The sequence below is a fragment of the Octodon degus genome, unplaced genomic scaffold (genome assembly GCF_000260255.1).
Source record: "Octodon degus isolate 3935 unplaced genomic scaffold, OctDeg1.0 scaffold00021, whole genome shotgun sequence".
Lineage (NCBI taxonomy): Eukaryota > Metazoa > Chordata > Mammalia > Rodentia > Octodontidae > Octodon > Octodon degus.
In genome coordinates this window covers 7,371,404-7,387,904 of record NW_004524597.1, presented here as the reverse complement: position 1 = coordinate 7,387,904, position 16,501 = coordinate 7,371,404, and the positions used below count along the sequence as shown (strand labels likewise).

General features: G+C 47.7%; 1 protein-coding gene across 2 annotated transcripts in view; it reads right to left on the bottom strand.

The window, feature by feature from the left end:
• Positions 1-16,501, bottom strand: part of Srl (sarcalumenin) — a 42,584-nt gene that overhangs the window by 13,412 nt on the left and 12,671 nt on the right. The window contains exon 2 of one of the 2 annotated variants that reach the window (XM_023711453.1): positions 140-1,627. The exons of the other annotated variant lie outside the window; for it this stretch is intronic. Within the exon in view, the coding sequence (XP_023567221.1) occupies positions 140-1,627 (1,488 nt within the window). The remainder of the gene's footprint in view (positions 1-139; positions 1,628-16,501) is intronic. 2 annotated transcript variants of the gene reach the window in all.

The following is a 16,501-nucleotide window of genomic DNA, read 5'->3' as shown; positions in this document are numbered from 1 at the left end:
ACAGCCCCACTCAACAAGCAGGGACTAGCTAGAGGCTGTCCTACCCAGCCCAACCCTGACTGTCCCATTACATACAAGACTTCCATGAAGAATGTGGCTGCCCCAGGTGCTAGGGATGCCTTAAAGAATTAATTCCTACCCTGTGGAGCAATTATGGGATTCCCCCTCCCCTGATGCCCTTCTTCTGGTTCCTCTGACTCAGGATTCTGGGTCTTGCCACCCTCAGACTCTGTATTGATTTCCTCTGTGCTGAGCTGAGGTTCTTTTTCCTCATGGCCTGTGCTTCCTGTTGCTTCTTGGGGAACCCCAGTCTCTTCAGAAGCACCCCCTTCTTCTGAGCTAGGCCCATCACCGCTGTCTTCTTCAGACTCTTCTTGGGAAGGAACTACTCCTTCCTCTTCACTTCCACCTTCTTCACCACCTGCTTCTTCAGAGGAGGCCTCATCAGGGCCCTCCACAGGCGTCCCTGGCACCTGGGCCTTAGCTGGGTGGTCCTCCTCAGTCTCTTCAGGCCTGGGGCTCTGGGCACTCCCAGATCCTTCACTGACCTCTGTGGCTGGGCCAGCCTCCTGGATGGGGCTTGGCTCCCCTTGGTCCTCAGCCCCTCCCCCGGCTTCTGTGTCCATACCAGATTTCAACTCTACTCCTACATGTGCAGCATCAAGGGCTCCATCTAGCTCTGTGGGCTGGTGATCAGGCCTTGGGCTGCCCTCGCCTTCTGTTTCCAGAGCATGGACCTGGGGTTGGGGCTGGGGCTGGTCTTTAGCCTCCTCCCCACTTTCTGTGCCCATGTCAGCCTCTGACACTTCTCTCGCAGATGAGGCATCTCCATCTAGCTCTGCAGACTGCTGATCAGGCCCATAGCTGCTCTTGCCTTCTGCCTCCAAGACATGGACCTGGGATGTGAACTGGTCCTTGGCCCCCTCTCCAGCTTCTGTGTCCATGTCAGCCTCTGACTCTTCTACAGACACTGCATCCCCATCTTGCTCTGTGGGCTGCTGAGCAGGCCCTGTGCTCCTCTCACTTTCTGCCTCCATGGTGTGGAACTCTTCTCCCTCTAAACTAGGAAAGGTCCCCTCAACTTCAGACCCTGCTGGCCCTGCTGCTGCTTCCTGCATGGGACTGTCTCTTAGTAACTCCTCAGCTTCTTGGGGAACCTCATCACCCATCACCTGTCCTTCTGTCTCCCCACCGACAGCTCCTGCTGTGAGAAACCCCAGCCCAGGCTTCTCCTCTCTTCCTGAATTGAGCTTTAGCCTCTCCTCTTCAGCAGGCCCCTCATCCTCTCCCAGGGGAAAGATGCCTGCTCCTGATGGGCCCTCCTCTTCCTTCCCAGGCCCTGTAACATCCCCAGGAGGAGCTGATTCTGCAGCTGAGGCATTGGAGAGGCTGGCTTCAGACTCGGAGCCTGGGCTGGTGGCAGCAGGAGGGGGCCCAGCGGTGGTCTGCTCTGAGCTCTCAGCCTCCCTGCTGTCTGGGTAGTGAAGGAGCAGATTCTTGTCTTGAAGGGCCGCATCTGCATAAAGTGCCCTTTCTTTCTCCTCTAGACTTGCGTTTCCAGCAGAGAAATGATTCTCCAACAAATTGCCAACATCTTCTGTGCCACCCGAAGCAGGGACTTGCAGTTCTAAATGATTAGAACATGATTGGTCAGTTCAGAGGGTTGGCACTTGTTCTGCCTCTCAACAGTCTATATCAATCTACTTCCTCTCCCAGGAGTGTGGCATGTACTTGGTATGCAGCACTACGCCTCCTTCCTTAGGTCTTCACCACCACCTGCCTCCTATACAAGATGTAGGGACCATGGATCAGAAGTTAAAGGGCTGGCCTATTGTCCATTACTAAGGGAGCTAGAAGCTGTACTAACCTGAGAACTCCCACACCCTGGCCCTGACCTTCGAGTCTCCCTACCAGGTCTTAATAACTGTGTATGGATGGAAACACGGGTGAGCCTTTCCAGCCCTTCAGCAACCTTGCTGATGGTCAAGTGCAGGCTGGCTCATGAGGAGAGACTTCCAAGATAGGACAGATACTTGTACATCCCACCCCTTGCCGGTTCCTAGAGTCATTAACCAGCATGCTTTTATACTGCTATCAGCAAAAGGGTGAAAACAGGTGTTTGCAGGCCAGATAATCTTAGGTTACATGGCAAAGTACTTAGTGGATTACTTGTGGCTCTCAACCTTATTAAGTCATACATCTAACCCTGTCCCCTTAAGGGCAGGCATTTGCTGGCCTCACTACACCAGATTAGAGGGCACAGGGCCTGAGGAGGAGATATCCAAAACGGGCAGGATTTGAGCTTCCTATTGGCCTCAGCCAACCTCTTCCAAGAGGATGCTTTTTTTAAGGGCCTAGAGCTTTACTCAGAGATCAGTGGGCACAGAGAGAGCAGACTGAGAGTTCAAGGCTCAGAAACCCCTGCCAATGATCAAGTTTAACATTTTTGGAAAATGAGCAGGGAAGCAAGGGTTGGGCCCTACCCCTTCTGCCCATCCTGCCCACATTGGGATCTGTTTCAAGATGTCTGCCATGGAGGACAGTACATAATGGTGAGGAAGGGGAAACACAAAGGCCCTGGCTTGGGGTAGCTGAGACAATCCCTATCTCCCGATTGTCAGGGCCTCTTTCTCTACTTCTCTGCTGGGTGTAGACATCGCCTTTGAGGTCAAACCTGGTGTACCCATTTCTACCTCCCATGAAGAAAAAGCCTTCCTGAGCTAGGTGTAGTAGTACATACCTATAATCCCAGCTACTTGGGGTGAGGGGGCGCTAAGGCAAAATGATCATAAGTGCCCAGCTAATCAAACTAGCAAGACCCTGACTCAAAATTTTAAAATGGAATATAGATGTAGGTCCTTGGTAGAATGCCTGCCTAGTATGTGTGAGGCACTGGGTCCAATTTCCAGGACAGATGAGGAAATAGCCTTCTGTATCAGAGTGCCCCCACCAATTCTCAGAAAGCTGGAATGGGAAATGGACATTTCCTCTTAAGTCCCCACAGATAGCCAATCTATGTCAAATTCAGAAGCTTTGGGGATTTTTATTATAAAGCAGTTCCGTATACTAAGATATAAATCTCCTCCAAGCACTTCCATATATATGACAATTTTTAGCTTCCTTTATTACTATCAGGCTGATTTTAGAGCCAAATTAGTGACAGTCACTGACCTACTGCAGGCCCATGGTCCCTAGGTTACTAAGGGGTAAATCAAACCCAGAAATGCCAACTCCTGGTCCACAACATGTTCAGGCATAAGCGATCCCTTCCCATGGGGACCTCAGTCCCTGCCTACATGCACTTTCTCCCCAAGTTCATGCCTCTGGCTCCTGGATGGCAGGAACCATGCCTTAATTCTGTGCTGCCAGGCCCAGGCTTCTGCGTGCTCCACAAGAAGTGCTAGACCTCAGAGCTACCCGGAAGGCTATTCAACTTCTGGGTGGGATTTTCACTGGTCAAAGTAGATATAGGGACCAGCTCCCTCAGCATCACTTGGGAGCCTGCCCCACTCAGGATTTTAGGCCCCACACAGGGCCAACTGATGAGAATCTACACTTAACAATTTGAGGCTCAGGTGATTCATTTACTTGGGGTGTGTGTGTGTGTCTGAACTGTAGTGGGGATTAAACTCAGGACCTTGCACTTGCCAGGCAGGCGATTAGGCCACTGAGCTATCTTCCCCACCCCATGTTACATTTTGAGAGGTACTGATCCATACCACCCATAAGCCTGCCACTCCACCTGTGGTTCTCAGCACTGCCTATATACTGGAATCAGTGCTACTTGGTCCTGTATTTCCCCCTCATTCCTTGGTGTTCTGATTTAAATAGTCCAAAGTATAACCCCAGCATCAAAATTTAAAAAGAGAAAAGAAAAAACTTCAGTAATCCTAACACACAAAATTGCCACGCACTGCCACTGATAAATCAAATAATCCTGACCTCAAAGTTTCTACTCACAGCCCCTCCTCATTAGGAGACAGCCTGCTAGGGAGTGCCATGTTGAAGGGGTCTCCCAGGGTGTGGGATCTGCCTTTGCAATAGCAGTGGTAGTTGAGGTGTCTCTTCTGGGGAATCTCATCATTTCCACAGGCCCCTGTTGCTCTCCCTGTGCTGGTACTGATGATGATAATGATGATGGTGGTGGTGGTGGTAACATTCCTGTTACTCTCAAAAGACCTTCTAGGACCAAGGATATAGCTCAGCATGAGGTCCTGAGTTTGATTCCAGAATCTCTGCCCTGATGGGAATGAGAGGCCTGCACTGACTCGAAGGGCGTTAGGACCCCAAGTGTTGAGGTTTTACCATAATCCTCACTCTATTGTGTATTTCCACTCCACTCCTGGACCCTATACAGGCAGTCAAGAGTATGTGCATGTACATTTATGTCCATACCCCTCTTCCCTGTTGTGTGTGTGTGTGTGTGTGTGTGTGTGTGTGTGTATGCATGCGCACAAGCATGTGTGTGGTTTTTATACCTTAGGGCCAAGCTGCCCCTATGATCTGCTAAACAACTTTGAGAGAAAAAAACAGGATGACAGCTTTATGCCCTGTGACCTTCCATCCTGGGCTAAAAATACCTTCTCAGCAAAGAGTCTCTCCATGAAACAAAATGTCCCATTGGCCCCCAAAGCTTGATCTCCAGGAAACAGCTGTGCCACTGGGCCCCAGACTCTGCTGGGCAGCAGGTTTGAGGCCCAGCGACCCACCCTTTACACTCAGCTCAGTTTCCTTCAATCCAAAGCTGGTGTCTTTCCCTCCCCACCTAGCTTCTTGCTGAAGCTCTGTTGGTGCCTGGAGCAGGAAGTGTGGCAAAGGCACCAGCCCCCTGGGTGGGTCGTGTCCTGGCAAAATGAGTCTGGACCCATTCCAGGACATGCAGTCCCTTACTGTATGTGCTGCTGCCAACATAACCACCCCATCCCTGGGCAGGCTTGGATGCTGACATCAGGGCACCTGAATTAGCAAGCCACCAGCTTATCCCCAGAGACCACAGAAGGCCCAAACATCTGACATGGAATGCAACCAGCCCCAGCCACATCCAGGCAGGACACACACAAAGCCAGGTCTGCTCTCTACATGCCTACTCCACCACCAGCCCTTCTTTGCAAGCCAGGGTTCCAGCTTCTCCCACCAGCCCCACAGCCCCAGCTGTCACCCTGGGCTCCACTTCTCTCTCGTCTCCCCATCACCAACCAAGCACTGATTCTGTTTTCTGAGCTCCTCACTTGTTCCAAAACACTTTCCATGGACTCAGGGTGATGGAGTTACCAAGGGCCTAGTGAGTTTAATTAGAAAAAAGCAAGCTCTGGCCTTTAGTCTATGGCCCTCAAACCAAACATCCTTCTACTGCCCATGAGGTTAGTACATCATGTCCCATAAAGTGCTAGAGTTATATGCAAATGCCTGGGAGTTATATGTAGAATGCCAAAGCATTCTACAGTTTTTGTCCTCACATACTTGTTGCCTCCTTGGATAATCTGCCCCACTGTTCAGAGGGTCAGGGCTGATAGGTAATTCCATCTCCCAGCCTTGCCCTAAAAATCCTCCCTTGAGTTTCCTTTCTGTCATTTTCTCCTATCTCCTAACAAATCCCCTTATGGCAATTTTTCATTCAAGTTTCCAAGGTACTGTATTCTTATTTAGTGTTCTTATTCTGTTATTTTTGTCTTGTCTTCTGAGACAGGGTCTGGCTATGTTCATCCTGGCCTTGAACTCACTATGTAGCCCAGGCTAGCCTCAAATTCATAGCAATTCTCCTGCCTCAGCCTCCCAAGTACTAGGATTATAGGCAGGCACCACCACACCTGGTGCATGTTTTTATTCTTTGACCCTCTCCACAGCTCCCTGAGAAAACAGGAAGACCCATCAAATGTGGAGCAGACACAGAGCAAGGCTCAAGATGTTTGCTCAGTAAGGCTTTCTAGTAGAGCTTTGTCACTAGAGACGGGGCACCTTTTCCTGCAGTTTCTCAAGCACAGGTCTCAGGTTCTGTGGCTGGGCTAATGTGTAGCTGTGTGTTTCGCAAGGTAATTGTAAAGAATACCAATATCTGCAACCCTCTGTAATAAGCCTTCCTTGGCACCAAGTGCCAGGGAGCTCTGTCCCTACATTGAACCTGGAGATCAGAAGACCAGAGATTAGAATTCAAGAATTTTTGTTTTGTTGACCTGTTGTAAGCCCACTTCATTATAAACTACATTTTAGCTTGCCAAGTCTCTTTAGCAGACCTTTATAACAAGGAACTACTGATTTTATTCTTCCATGTGACTTATCTCTTTAAAATGAAACTACAGAAAGCAAACTCATATAAATAAAACACCTTTGACCATCATTAATATACAATTATGTAGTTATTTTATTATTCATCAGTAATAAAAGCCCACAAAAAAGATCTATTTCCAAATTTGCTCTTGGAAAAGGCAGTCAGGCTCAGGATACTGTGGTTCGATCCCTAGATCCTCATGCCTTACCAGACCTGCCCTTAAGGCATCCTGAGCCAGCCCCTCTCCCCCACAAAAAAAAAAAAAAAAAAATCCTTCAAATTTGCTCTTGGATCTGAATGTCCCAGCTTTGGGCTGCAGAAGAGTCCCAAGTCATCCACTGGCTGCCCTGCGCCCATACACTGGCTTCTCATAAGCTATCTCCAAGCATCTCAGAACACGAAGTCTCCAGCAGCTGCCTGATCTTTCCTTCTAGATAGACCCTGGCTAGGACCCTGCAACCCTCTTTGGTCATTCTTTTAATCCTTACCTCTTCCCCTCGACAAAGATGACTGGGATATAGTAAAAGAGTTAGCTGTTCTTGGAAAGTTTCTTTGGTTTCCAGGCCAAGCCTCTAAAGTCAAAGATGATCCCACCAGGATAACTGGTTCCTGGGTGGACTCTAGTCCCAAAATGACCCATCCAGGGAGCAGAATAAAATGACAAAAGGAGCAATCAGAAAGAATCCTGGGATTTGGGGTGTAGGAGGGACCATCTCATACACTAATTGCTTGATTTCACCAATAAGCAATACCCTTAGACTCTGAGAAGTGCTTGCCCCAAGCCCATGAGGGTCCGCTGGCATCAAATGCTTCTAGAACCCAGCTCCTTACCATCTCCTGAGTTCCCACAGCACCAGCCATAGCTTAGCCCCACTTAGCCAAGGAAAAGGGCTACATTTGCCTTTGAATAGTGACTTCTTAGCCCATCTTCCCACCTTTAAAAAAAATTGTTTTTTAACCCATAAAACAAGAAATTGACAGAAACTTTATTCCCTATTTCACCCCAAATTCCAACAAATTCTTGATTTGAGAGATACAGAAAGAAATCACTAGAAACTCCATAACCACCTTGTCATGAGTACCTGGAAAATTCCTGAGGGATGGTTATTCATTTTTGTGTTTTGAGATAGGATCTCACCAAATAGTTCAGGCCATCCTTGCATCCACTATGTAGTCCAGGCTCACTCTGAACTCATAGTAATCTTCCTACCTCTGCCTCCCAAGAGCTGGGATTACAGACGTGGATCACCATGCCCAGCTGCTTATTCATTTTTGAAAGGCAAATACCTTTGGAAGAAACAAGACATTAAGTCCTACCCCCTTTCTGTAGACTGAATATTAGAAGAGATATTCTATTGATCACCCTGTTTTTCCAGAGATCTTTGCAAGAGTCACAAGGCAGTAACTTCCTCCCTTTGGAGGGTGAAAGGAAGGAGGAAGTAATGCAAACTGAACCTGAAACAGACGGAGGCAGGTGGCTGGCTTCCCCCAGCCACCCCACTCCCCAGCCCCAAGAAATTGAATCTTCCTAGGATCTGTGAGGAGGGTTGCTGGGAGGGCTGATGGTCTAACTTCTGGGCACTGAGACACCCACTGGATGTCAAAGAAGTACAGCTCCCTCTAGGATGCCCTGGGCTAAGGTCAGAACCATCAGAGACTTGGCAGGTGAAGGGAGCAATCAGACCAAACCCAGCTCATTCTCAACCCAGAGAGGCTGTAAAAAACTGACTTGATTTACTAGCTTGGGAAGTAGGTCTAACACCTTCCCCACCCTGGACTAGGATCATAGTTTATGGCTTTGCTTTGGCATACCTTGTAGGTTGATAAGGCTCCAGCCCTCTCATCCAAAATACTAGTCTCTCTGAACACACCTGGAAATTAGGATCACTGGACTCTGGCCTTTGCTGCTTTATCAATCTGCTATATGATCTTGGGATACTCTCTAAGCCACCTACATACAACTTCATTCACTCATAAAATGCAAATAATATACCTACTGTGGCAACCCCCTTGGAGCATTTTAAACACTGAAATGATATCCAAAAGCATTCAAGAGGTCTGGAGATAGAACTTAGTAGTACAGTACCTGCCTGAATTGTACAAAGCCCTGACTTGGATCACTAGCACAAAAAAAAAGCATTCAACAAATGTCAAGTATGACAACCACTATTTCCTGGAAGAGCAAAAATATCTGACAAAATCCCAAATTCCCTGAGTAACCACAATAGAATCAGCTTTGGGTAAGAGCCAAACCAGCTTGCCTTCTCTCACTTCCTTTTGACACTCTGCGTCAGGTCTTTCTGCTCTGGGTTCCTAGGCCCCTACTACCAACCAAAATTAAGTGGGAGCTCAGGATACATCTGATACAGCCTCTCTTTTGATGGTCTGGCTGGTCTGGCAACCAGAAGGCTCCCGAGACAGAAAGTATCCCAAGGGCCGAGAGTCTGTGGTCACTGCCTCTACCAGGCCTGACTTATCCAAAAACATCGAAGGCCCCTGGAGCCTTCTCTGTACCATTGAAGTGAGGTGACTACTTCACCCTAACACAAATGCACACTCAAGGGTCTACTTAGATAGTTCAGTCACAAGGGTCACATGTATCTGAAAATGGGTGAGATGTCCCTCCAAAGGCAGAGAACTATTAAGAGCCCTTCAAAACACTGAAATAGCAATACTGAGAGGCCATTAGTAGTGCCTCATCATCCTCATAGTAAGGGATGAATCAGTTCAATCCCTGGTTCTGCCAAAAAAAAAAAAAACAGTAAGGGACGAATCAATAAACCCTTCAGAAACACCTCCAGCTTTGAGAATGCCCTGCTCAGACTGCTCAAGAGGAATCAGAGCCAGTGCTTTCAAGGCCTCACACAATGACAAGGGCCCCTCTCTTCCACCACTGCCTGCAGCTCTAGCAGTGGGCAGAGCAGGTGAAAGGAAGTGCCACACCCAGGCTGCCAAGCAACCAGCACCCTGCACCACTGCCACCTGCTCTGCTGGTGAGGTGTCCTTAGCAACTCTTGCCCCAACTGCCACAAAGACCAACCAGGGAAGCCACCTGTTCCCAGTTCTACTCAGTGTGGGCAGAAGAGAAAGGTCAAGCCAAGGGCAGAGGCTGGCACAGCAATAGTAGAGATATTCTACCCCTTGTGCTCTGGCCCACAGGACCCTCCTGGAAAAACCTCTGTTCAGATATCATGAGGCCAGACTTTTCCACTTTCTTTCCCAGAGCATGCCATGAAATCCACAATAGATGTAGCCATTGGGTTCTTACATGCACAGCCCCAAGACTCAGTACATTAGAGATTTCTAGAACTGGAAACCAAGGTCCAAGGAGGGAGAAGAAGGAGCCAAAATTCACCCCATGAGCTAGGTAGAGCCAGGACTAACACTGTCTTTTGACTCTTCACCTAGTCTTCACTCAGGTTCCCAAATATGATCTCCTTTTCTCCCTGGTATTTCTAGCCATGTTATGCTCCCATCTTACTCTGTCCATGGAGCCGGGTGCTCTAGGGCTGGCTCATCTATGGCCTCCAAACAAAAGCTATGTCAGAGGCACCCAGAGTGGATTATATAAGGGTTTGTTTTTTTTTTTTTTTTTTTTTTTTCCTCGAATGCCTTCAGGGCACTTTTGGCCAGCGGGAGAGTTGTGAGGTTCGAACTCCAGCAACCTGAGGCTGACAGCTTTGTGGAAGCAGCCACTTAAAGGACTGAGCTAGGGCCAGGCCCCCCAGAGTGGATTATAATTGAGCTAGTTTACCAGCACAGCTCTATAGAGGGATTCTAAGAAGGATTCAGGTGAGAGGCTGCTGGCTGATCATAAGGGTGGTGGTATTCCTGGGATCACTAGCAGAATGCAGGAAGGGTCTTATAATCACCAGAAGACAGAGGAGGGTTGATTACATGACAGCCATGTGAGATTAGTTCTTAGTTGTCTAAGTTCAGGACAAGAGAAACTATAGATTTTGAGACCAGAACCAGTAGGGTCAGTGGAAAAAGGGAGGGCAGAATCTTGCTTATGGTTTTCCATGAACAGTCGACACTCTCAAAGAGATATGGAGCTAGCAAGCCAGGAATGGTGGCACACACCCGTAATCCTGGCACTCAAGAAGCTCAGGCAGGAGGATCACTGTGAATTCAAGGCCGGACTGGGTTTACAATGAATTCAAGGCCAGATTTAACTACATAGCAAGACTTTGTTGAAAGAAAGGAAGAAAGAGACAGACAGACAGACAGACAGACAGACAGACAGACAGAGAGAAACAAAGGAAGGAAGTCAGTCAGTCAGTCAGTCAAAGCCTCTGAAGGCAGCAAAGCCTTCATACCTTGGATTTCACACCAGAGCTTACAACTCCACAAGTAGAGGTCTAGCACACTACGGCCACCCTGAGGGGGACTGTTGCACAAATCTCCTGCCTGCCCTGAGAGCAGCTTTGCCAGAGCATCTAGTTTATATCCCTAAGCACCTGGTCCCTCAGTCAAGTGAGCTGTGGCTTGTCCAGGGCCTTTGAGCCAGGCCTCTAGGGCTTCCTACAGTATACCCTGTCTGGACATTCTACTCCTCAGGCAAAGTCTGGTGGGTTTACTACCACCAAGAGCCTAGACTTTGCATTCTATCTCATCTATTCAAATACGGAAACCAGAGGAGGCTCTTGCCGTGAGGGAGCCCCTGGGCTCTTATGTATTTTTCCTTTGGCAACATCACAGAAGGCTATGGTCCCTTGGGACTGACCCTGGAGAGAGGAAGGTCAAAGCCAAGGGCAGGGCTAGATTAGTGCACATTCCACACTAACTAACCAAGGCCAACCTTCCCTGGTCAATTCTGGTTTTTTTATTTTATTTTTTAATTTTTTAGCGGAACCAGGGATTGAACTCAGGCCCTTGTGCTTGCCAGGGAAGCGCTTATTCCACTGAGCCATCTCCCTGGCCCTCCCTGGTCAATTCTGAAGGCCACATAAGGCCACCATCTGAGAAACTCAACAGTCCAATCTGCTTGAAGTATCCCCTCAGCCCCCAGCTAAACAAAGGCCAAATCCTTGCACCAAGGCCTGAACACAGTCCTGGATCAGTTTCCTACAACCACTATAACAAAATACCACAAACTTGGTGGCTTCAGCATAGAAATGTAGCACAGCATGATGACACATGGCTGTAATCCCAGTACCTGGGAAGCTGAAACAGGAGAATTGTGAGTTGAGGAAAGCCTGGACTACACAGCAAGACCCTATCTCAAAAATATCATTTTCTCATAGATCTGTTGCCCAATGTCTAAATGAAGCTGTCAGCAAGGTCATGTTCTCTCTGAACACCTTATGGGCAGACTTTTCATGCATTTGTAGCTCCCACTTCCTTCTAGGTGATCTCTGGCTTGCAGCTGCCTCGCTCCTCTCTCCTTCACCTTCACGTGACCTTTTACTCAGTGGTTCCCCTCTTCGCATAGGAAAACCACATGTTGGATGTAGGGATTACTCTTTTCCACTAGGAATTCAGCTTAACAACATTTCCAACAACCCTATTTTCCAAATAAGGCCACAAATGTAACATTCTAAGATTAGGACTTTGACACATCTTTTGGTTGGGTCAAATTCAACCCATTATTTATGGCCCACCTTCCTGGGAGGCCCTCCTGCTTTCCTATAGGTCTCAGCCTCACTGTTCCCTCTTGCCCAGTGTACATCCCTCATTCTTCATAGTGCCTTCTGCCTCTTACACCTATAGGCCACACAAGCCCTCTCTGGCCTCAACTCACTCATGTCCACAACTGTCTACCCTGCCTTCTCTAGGTGATGACCTGATAGGGGTACGTGTGCATCCTATCTTCCCTGCCAGGTTGACATCCTCAGGTCATAGGCTATACCCAGTACTTTAGGCCCCCACTGGGCCTGAAAAAGTACTGAACATAAAGACTCACATCATTCATGCCTGAAGAAGTGTGTGTGCATGTGTGCATGCATGCGTGCGTGCATGTGTGTGTGTGTGTGTGTGTGTGTGTGTGTGTGTTTCTATCTGTATATAGTACTAGGGATGAACTCTAGCCTTAAAGTGTTTTACTTTGAGGTAGGGTCTTGCTTAGTCACTAAGTTGCCCATACTAAGCTCATCTTGCAACCCTGCCTCAACCTGAGATTGAAGCATGTGCCACCATGCCCATGTGCAAAATTAATCTTTAAGGAATCAAGTTCACTCAGGGTAGGTGTCCAAGTCTCCCAAGGCCAACCTTCCCTCCACCCTTGCCCACACCTGGCTAATTCTGGCTGCCACTTCAGGGCTCAGCTTTAAGGACAGCCCCCTCAGAGCCCCACCAACTACTCTGTAATAACCTAATTTTGCTTTCTCTGTGTTCCCACAGCATCTGTAATCCTATGTGATGACCCAGACCCCACACTGAAAGTACCTATTGAATGCACTGAATACACCTGACAGTAATGAGCCTCCTCTCCTAGTCAGTGCTTCTCCAGGTGGCTCAAGGACCTTTTGCAAAAAGACTACAGAGGACCTTAATTAAAAACACAACTCCCGACCCAGTCCTAGCCCAGGCCCAGCTCAGTCACATTCTCTTGGGATTTGCCCTGAGACCCTGTGCTGCAGTTTGCGGATCCTTTGTCGGTGTCAGCCATGTGGATGAGTCAAGCTTCTCATGCAGTTAGTATTGTCTAAGTATTTATTGTTAAACTCATTTTTCACACAGAAAAAATTGAACATTAGAGAGGTTAGATATTTTTATCGAGTCATTTAACCAGTCAACAACAAAAACTGTATCTGAATATAAATATATATCATAATTGTCACTAAATGTTTGGCTTTTATTGTCATCTCATAGAAATAAACAACTATTATATGATAAAAAAAAAAAAAACGCACAACTCCTGAGCCTATGCCTGAGACCCTCTGCACCATGCTCAGGGCAGCAGCACAGCCTCAGGAATAAGCCTTTATAACAAGCTCCAAGGCCTCCATACTAATAGCTGGCCAAGAACTGCCATCCTTGGGTCTTGACAAGAAGTCAACCCATATCCATCCTCCCAGATATCTATGAATACAAAAGATGGGACATACCTATATAAGACTGCACCAGTCTTAACCCTAGGGCCTTCTTTCAAGATCTGTTCCATCTCCATAGCCACAGGCCACCAACTAGAGCTGAGGCCCATCAATCTACCGCCTTAAAGCCCTAGGCATGTGAGGTTCTCATAGGCTGACTTTGCTACCCTTCCAGGCAACAAAGAAGCAAGAATAACTGAAAGTGGGGTCTCTTTACAGAACCTGCCTATAGATAGAACCCTGATGGTCAGACAGTGCTATCCAGTGGGACATGGCTGGGGGAGCTTCGGAGAAATGCAAAGGAGTATCCTTTTGGAGGAGAAGAAAGGAAGCGGCCAATAGAAAGCAGAAACCCTAATTAGGACCCCTAAGTTTCCTCCCCCTAATCAGCAGTGGTACCTCCACTGGAAACAGACTTTTCTGGGTTGGTTTCATAAGTAATAGAACAGAAAAGGAAAACACCTGCCCTGCCCACCTCCAGGCTTCATGCGTCATTTCCGTTTCTGCCATCCTTCCCCATGCTCCCCACACGGCAGAGAAGTAAACAGGCAATATACCTTCACATACCCTCTTCAGGTGCTCCTATCTCATGCAAAGAAGCCAAAGTCCTATGCTGGCCTAGAGGCCCACACCCTGGCCTGCTTCCCCTCTGACCTCATATCTGCTCATATGCCATTTGGTCCTGTGCACAGGGTCAGCCACCTGGACTCGTTATTCCTTGACCACCACAGACCTGCTTCATTGTGTTTAATGTAACTTCCACTGAGTATGCTTTTCCCAGAAAACTGCCTGGCCACCCTCCTTTTCTAACTCCTTGCTGTGATACTGCTTTCTCTGTAAGACCTTCCCCAGCCACGCTGTTTAATATCACCTCCTAATCAGCCTTCTGCATCTCCCTTCTCTAGTTTTTCTCCATTATATCTACTATCTTCTAATAATGTACATAACTTAGTTGGCTTCTTTTCTGTCAATGATTCTGTATACGCCACACTTAGAATAACTATTTTGATGAATGGATACATAGACGAGTAGATGAGTGGATAGGGAACGGATGGATACCTGGATGGACAGATGGTTGGATGGATTTATGCATGGATGGACAAGAAATGGGTAGGTAGCTGGATGAATGAATGAATGAATGAATGAATGGTACAAAATGGTACGAAATGAAGAACTTCCCTCAGCTGGTAAAAGAATTCCCAAAGACAGGAGAGAACCAGGATTTAGAAGTAAAGAAGTATATCAAGCTGTGTATCCTTAGGAGAAGTAACATAACCTCTCCAGGCCTAGTTCTCATGTGATTAAGACTCTTGGAAGAGCCGCTAATAGCTTGTCACCAAGTGATGATTGAATGAACTGAATTGTTGAATTGGCTCTTCCCCTTAATGACACTAGAATGGAGGAGGAAATGAGCAGGCAGAAAGAGAAAACTAATCACCCAGCATCAATTTCTTTTTTTTTTTTTTTTTTTTTACCAGGGATCCTACTCAGCAACTTGTGCTTGCTGGGCAGGCACTTATGCTGCTAAACTGTCTCCCCAGCCCCCTCAGCATCAAAATCTTACCATGTGAATTGAAATTTGGATCCCCACGGATTTCTATTAGTTCCTCATAAAGGTAAAAGGTCAGGGCAGGCCAGATAGCTCAGTGGACTAAACCAAGGTTTGATACCCAACCTGCTGTGCCGGCCCTGCCCCCAGAGCACTGAGCCAGCAATTGAGAGTGGGCGTGGTGATGTGCACCTGTAATCCCAGTGCTTGGGAGGCTGAAAACAGGAGGATCACTATGAGTCTGATCTGTGTAGTAAGACCCTGTATACCCCGTACCAAATACATAAAAAATAAATAAATAATATTAATAAAGGTAAGGGGGGCTGGGGAGATGGCTCAGTGGAATAAGCACTTCCCTGGCAAGCGCAAGGCCCTGAGTTCAATCCCCAGTGCCGCAAAAAAATAAAATAAAATAAAGGTAAAGGCTGGCCAAATAGCTCAGCAGATTAAAGCGCCTACTTGCAGGGACCAGGGGTTCGATCCCCAGGTCTGCCATGCCAGCCCTGCCCCCAGGGCTTGCTCAGCTGGCAACTGAGACTGGGCATGGTGGCGCACACCTGTAATCCCAGCTCTTGGGAGGCTGTAAACAGGAGAATCACTATGAGTTCTATCTTGTAGTGAGACCCTGAACACTCTGGGACCCTTCCCTAAAAAAATACGGAATAAATAAATACATAAATAAATAAATAAATAAAGGTAAAAGATCATTTAGGGTGGGGCACTACAAGAATCAGGCCAGGTATGTGAGGGAACCAGTGGCTTAGTTAGGAGGATAGAAAAGAGGTCAGTCAGAGGTGAGCCTCGAATGTCACAGTAAGGAGGACACTGGGTTCTTTGAAGCAAGCTTCCATAATCACTATTGAACATTTCTAAAAATTTGGAAGACCTTGCACTGCAGAGAAGTAAAGACCAGTTTCCCCACTCTGTTCCCCTCCAGGACCAAAAAGAGCCATGGCAATCAGCTTCCAGAGCTACTCAGACACCCAAGACTCGAGTTTGGGGGCCTCTATTACCCACAACAGGAAGACCTACCTACTCTCACTTCCAGTGAGGGATCTCTGCCACAGTAGGCAGGAAGGGCACTATAAGAATAGGAATCTCACAGAGGGGTCACTGAGCAACTTGTGAAAAGACTCAGAGAAGTTTCCACATCCAACACTTCTGCTTTAGTTTCTGCTGTGCCCGAGGGCAGAGATCATCACAGGCTGGGTGCAGGGAACTCACATAGAAACCAAGTGGCACTGCCAGGTATGGTGGCACATGCCTGTAATCCCAGTACTCAGGAGGCTGAGGCAGGAGGATTGCCTTGAGTTTGAGGCCAACCTGGGCTACACAAGCAAGTTCAAGTCCACCCTGCACTACATAATGAGACCCTGTCTCCAAAGAGAATGGAAGGCCAGTGTGTCATGCCAGCCCCACCCATGGGGCACACTGAGATGGCAATTGAGACTGGGCATGGTGTTGTGTGCTTGTAATCCCAGCACTTGGGAGGCTGAAAACAGGAAAATCACTACAAGTCCAATCTATGTAGTGAGACCCTGTAGATCTTGTAGGACCTGTCCTAAATACAGAAAAGAAAGGAAAGGAAAGGGAAAAGGGGAAAGGGAAAGGGAAAAGGGGGAAGGGGAAAGGGGAAAAAGGAAAAGGGAGAGA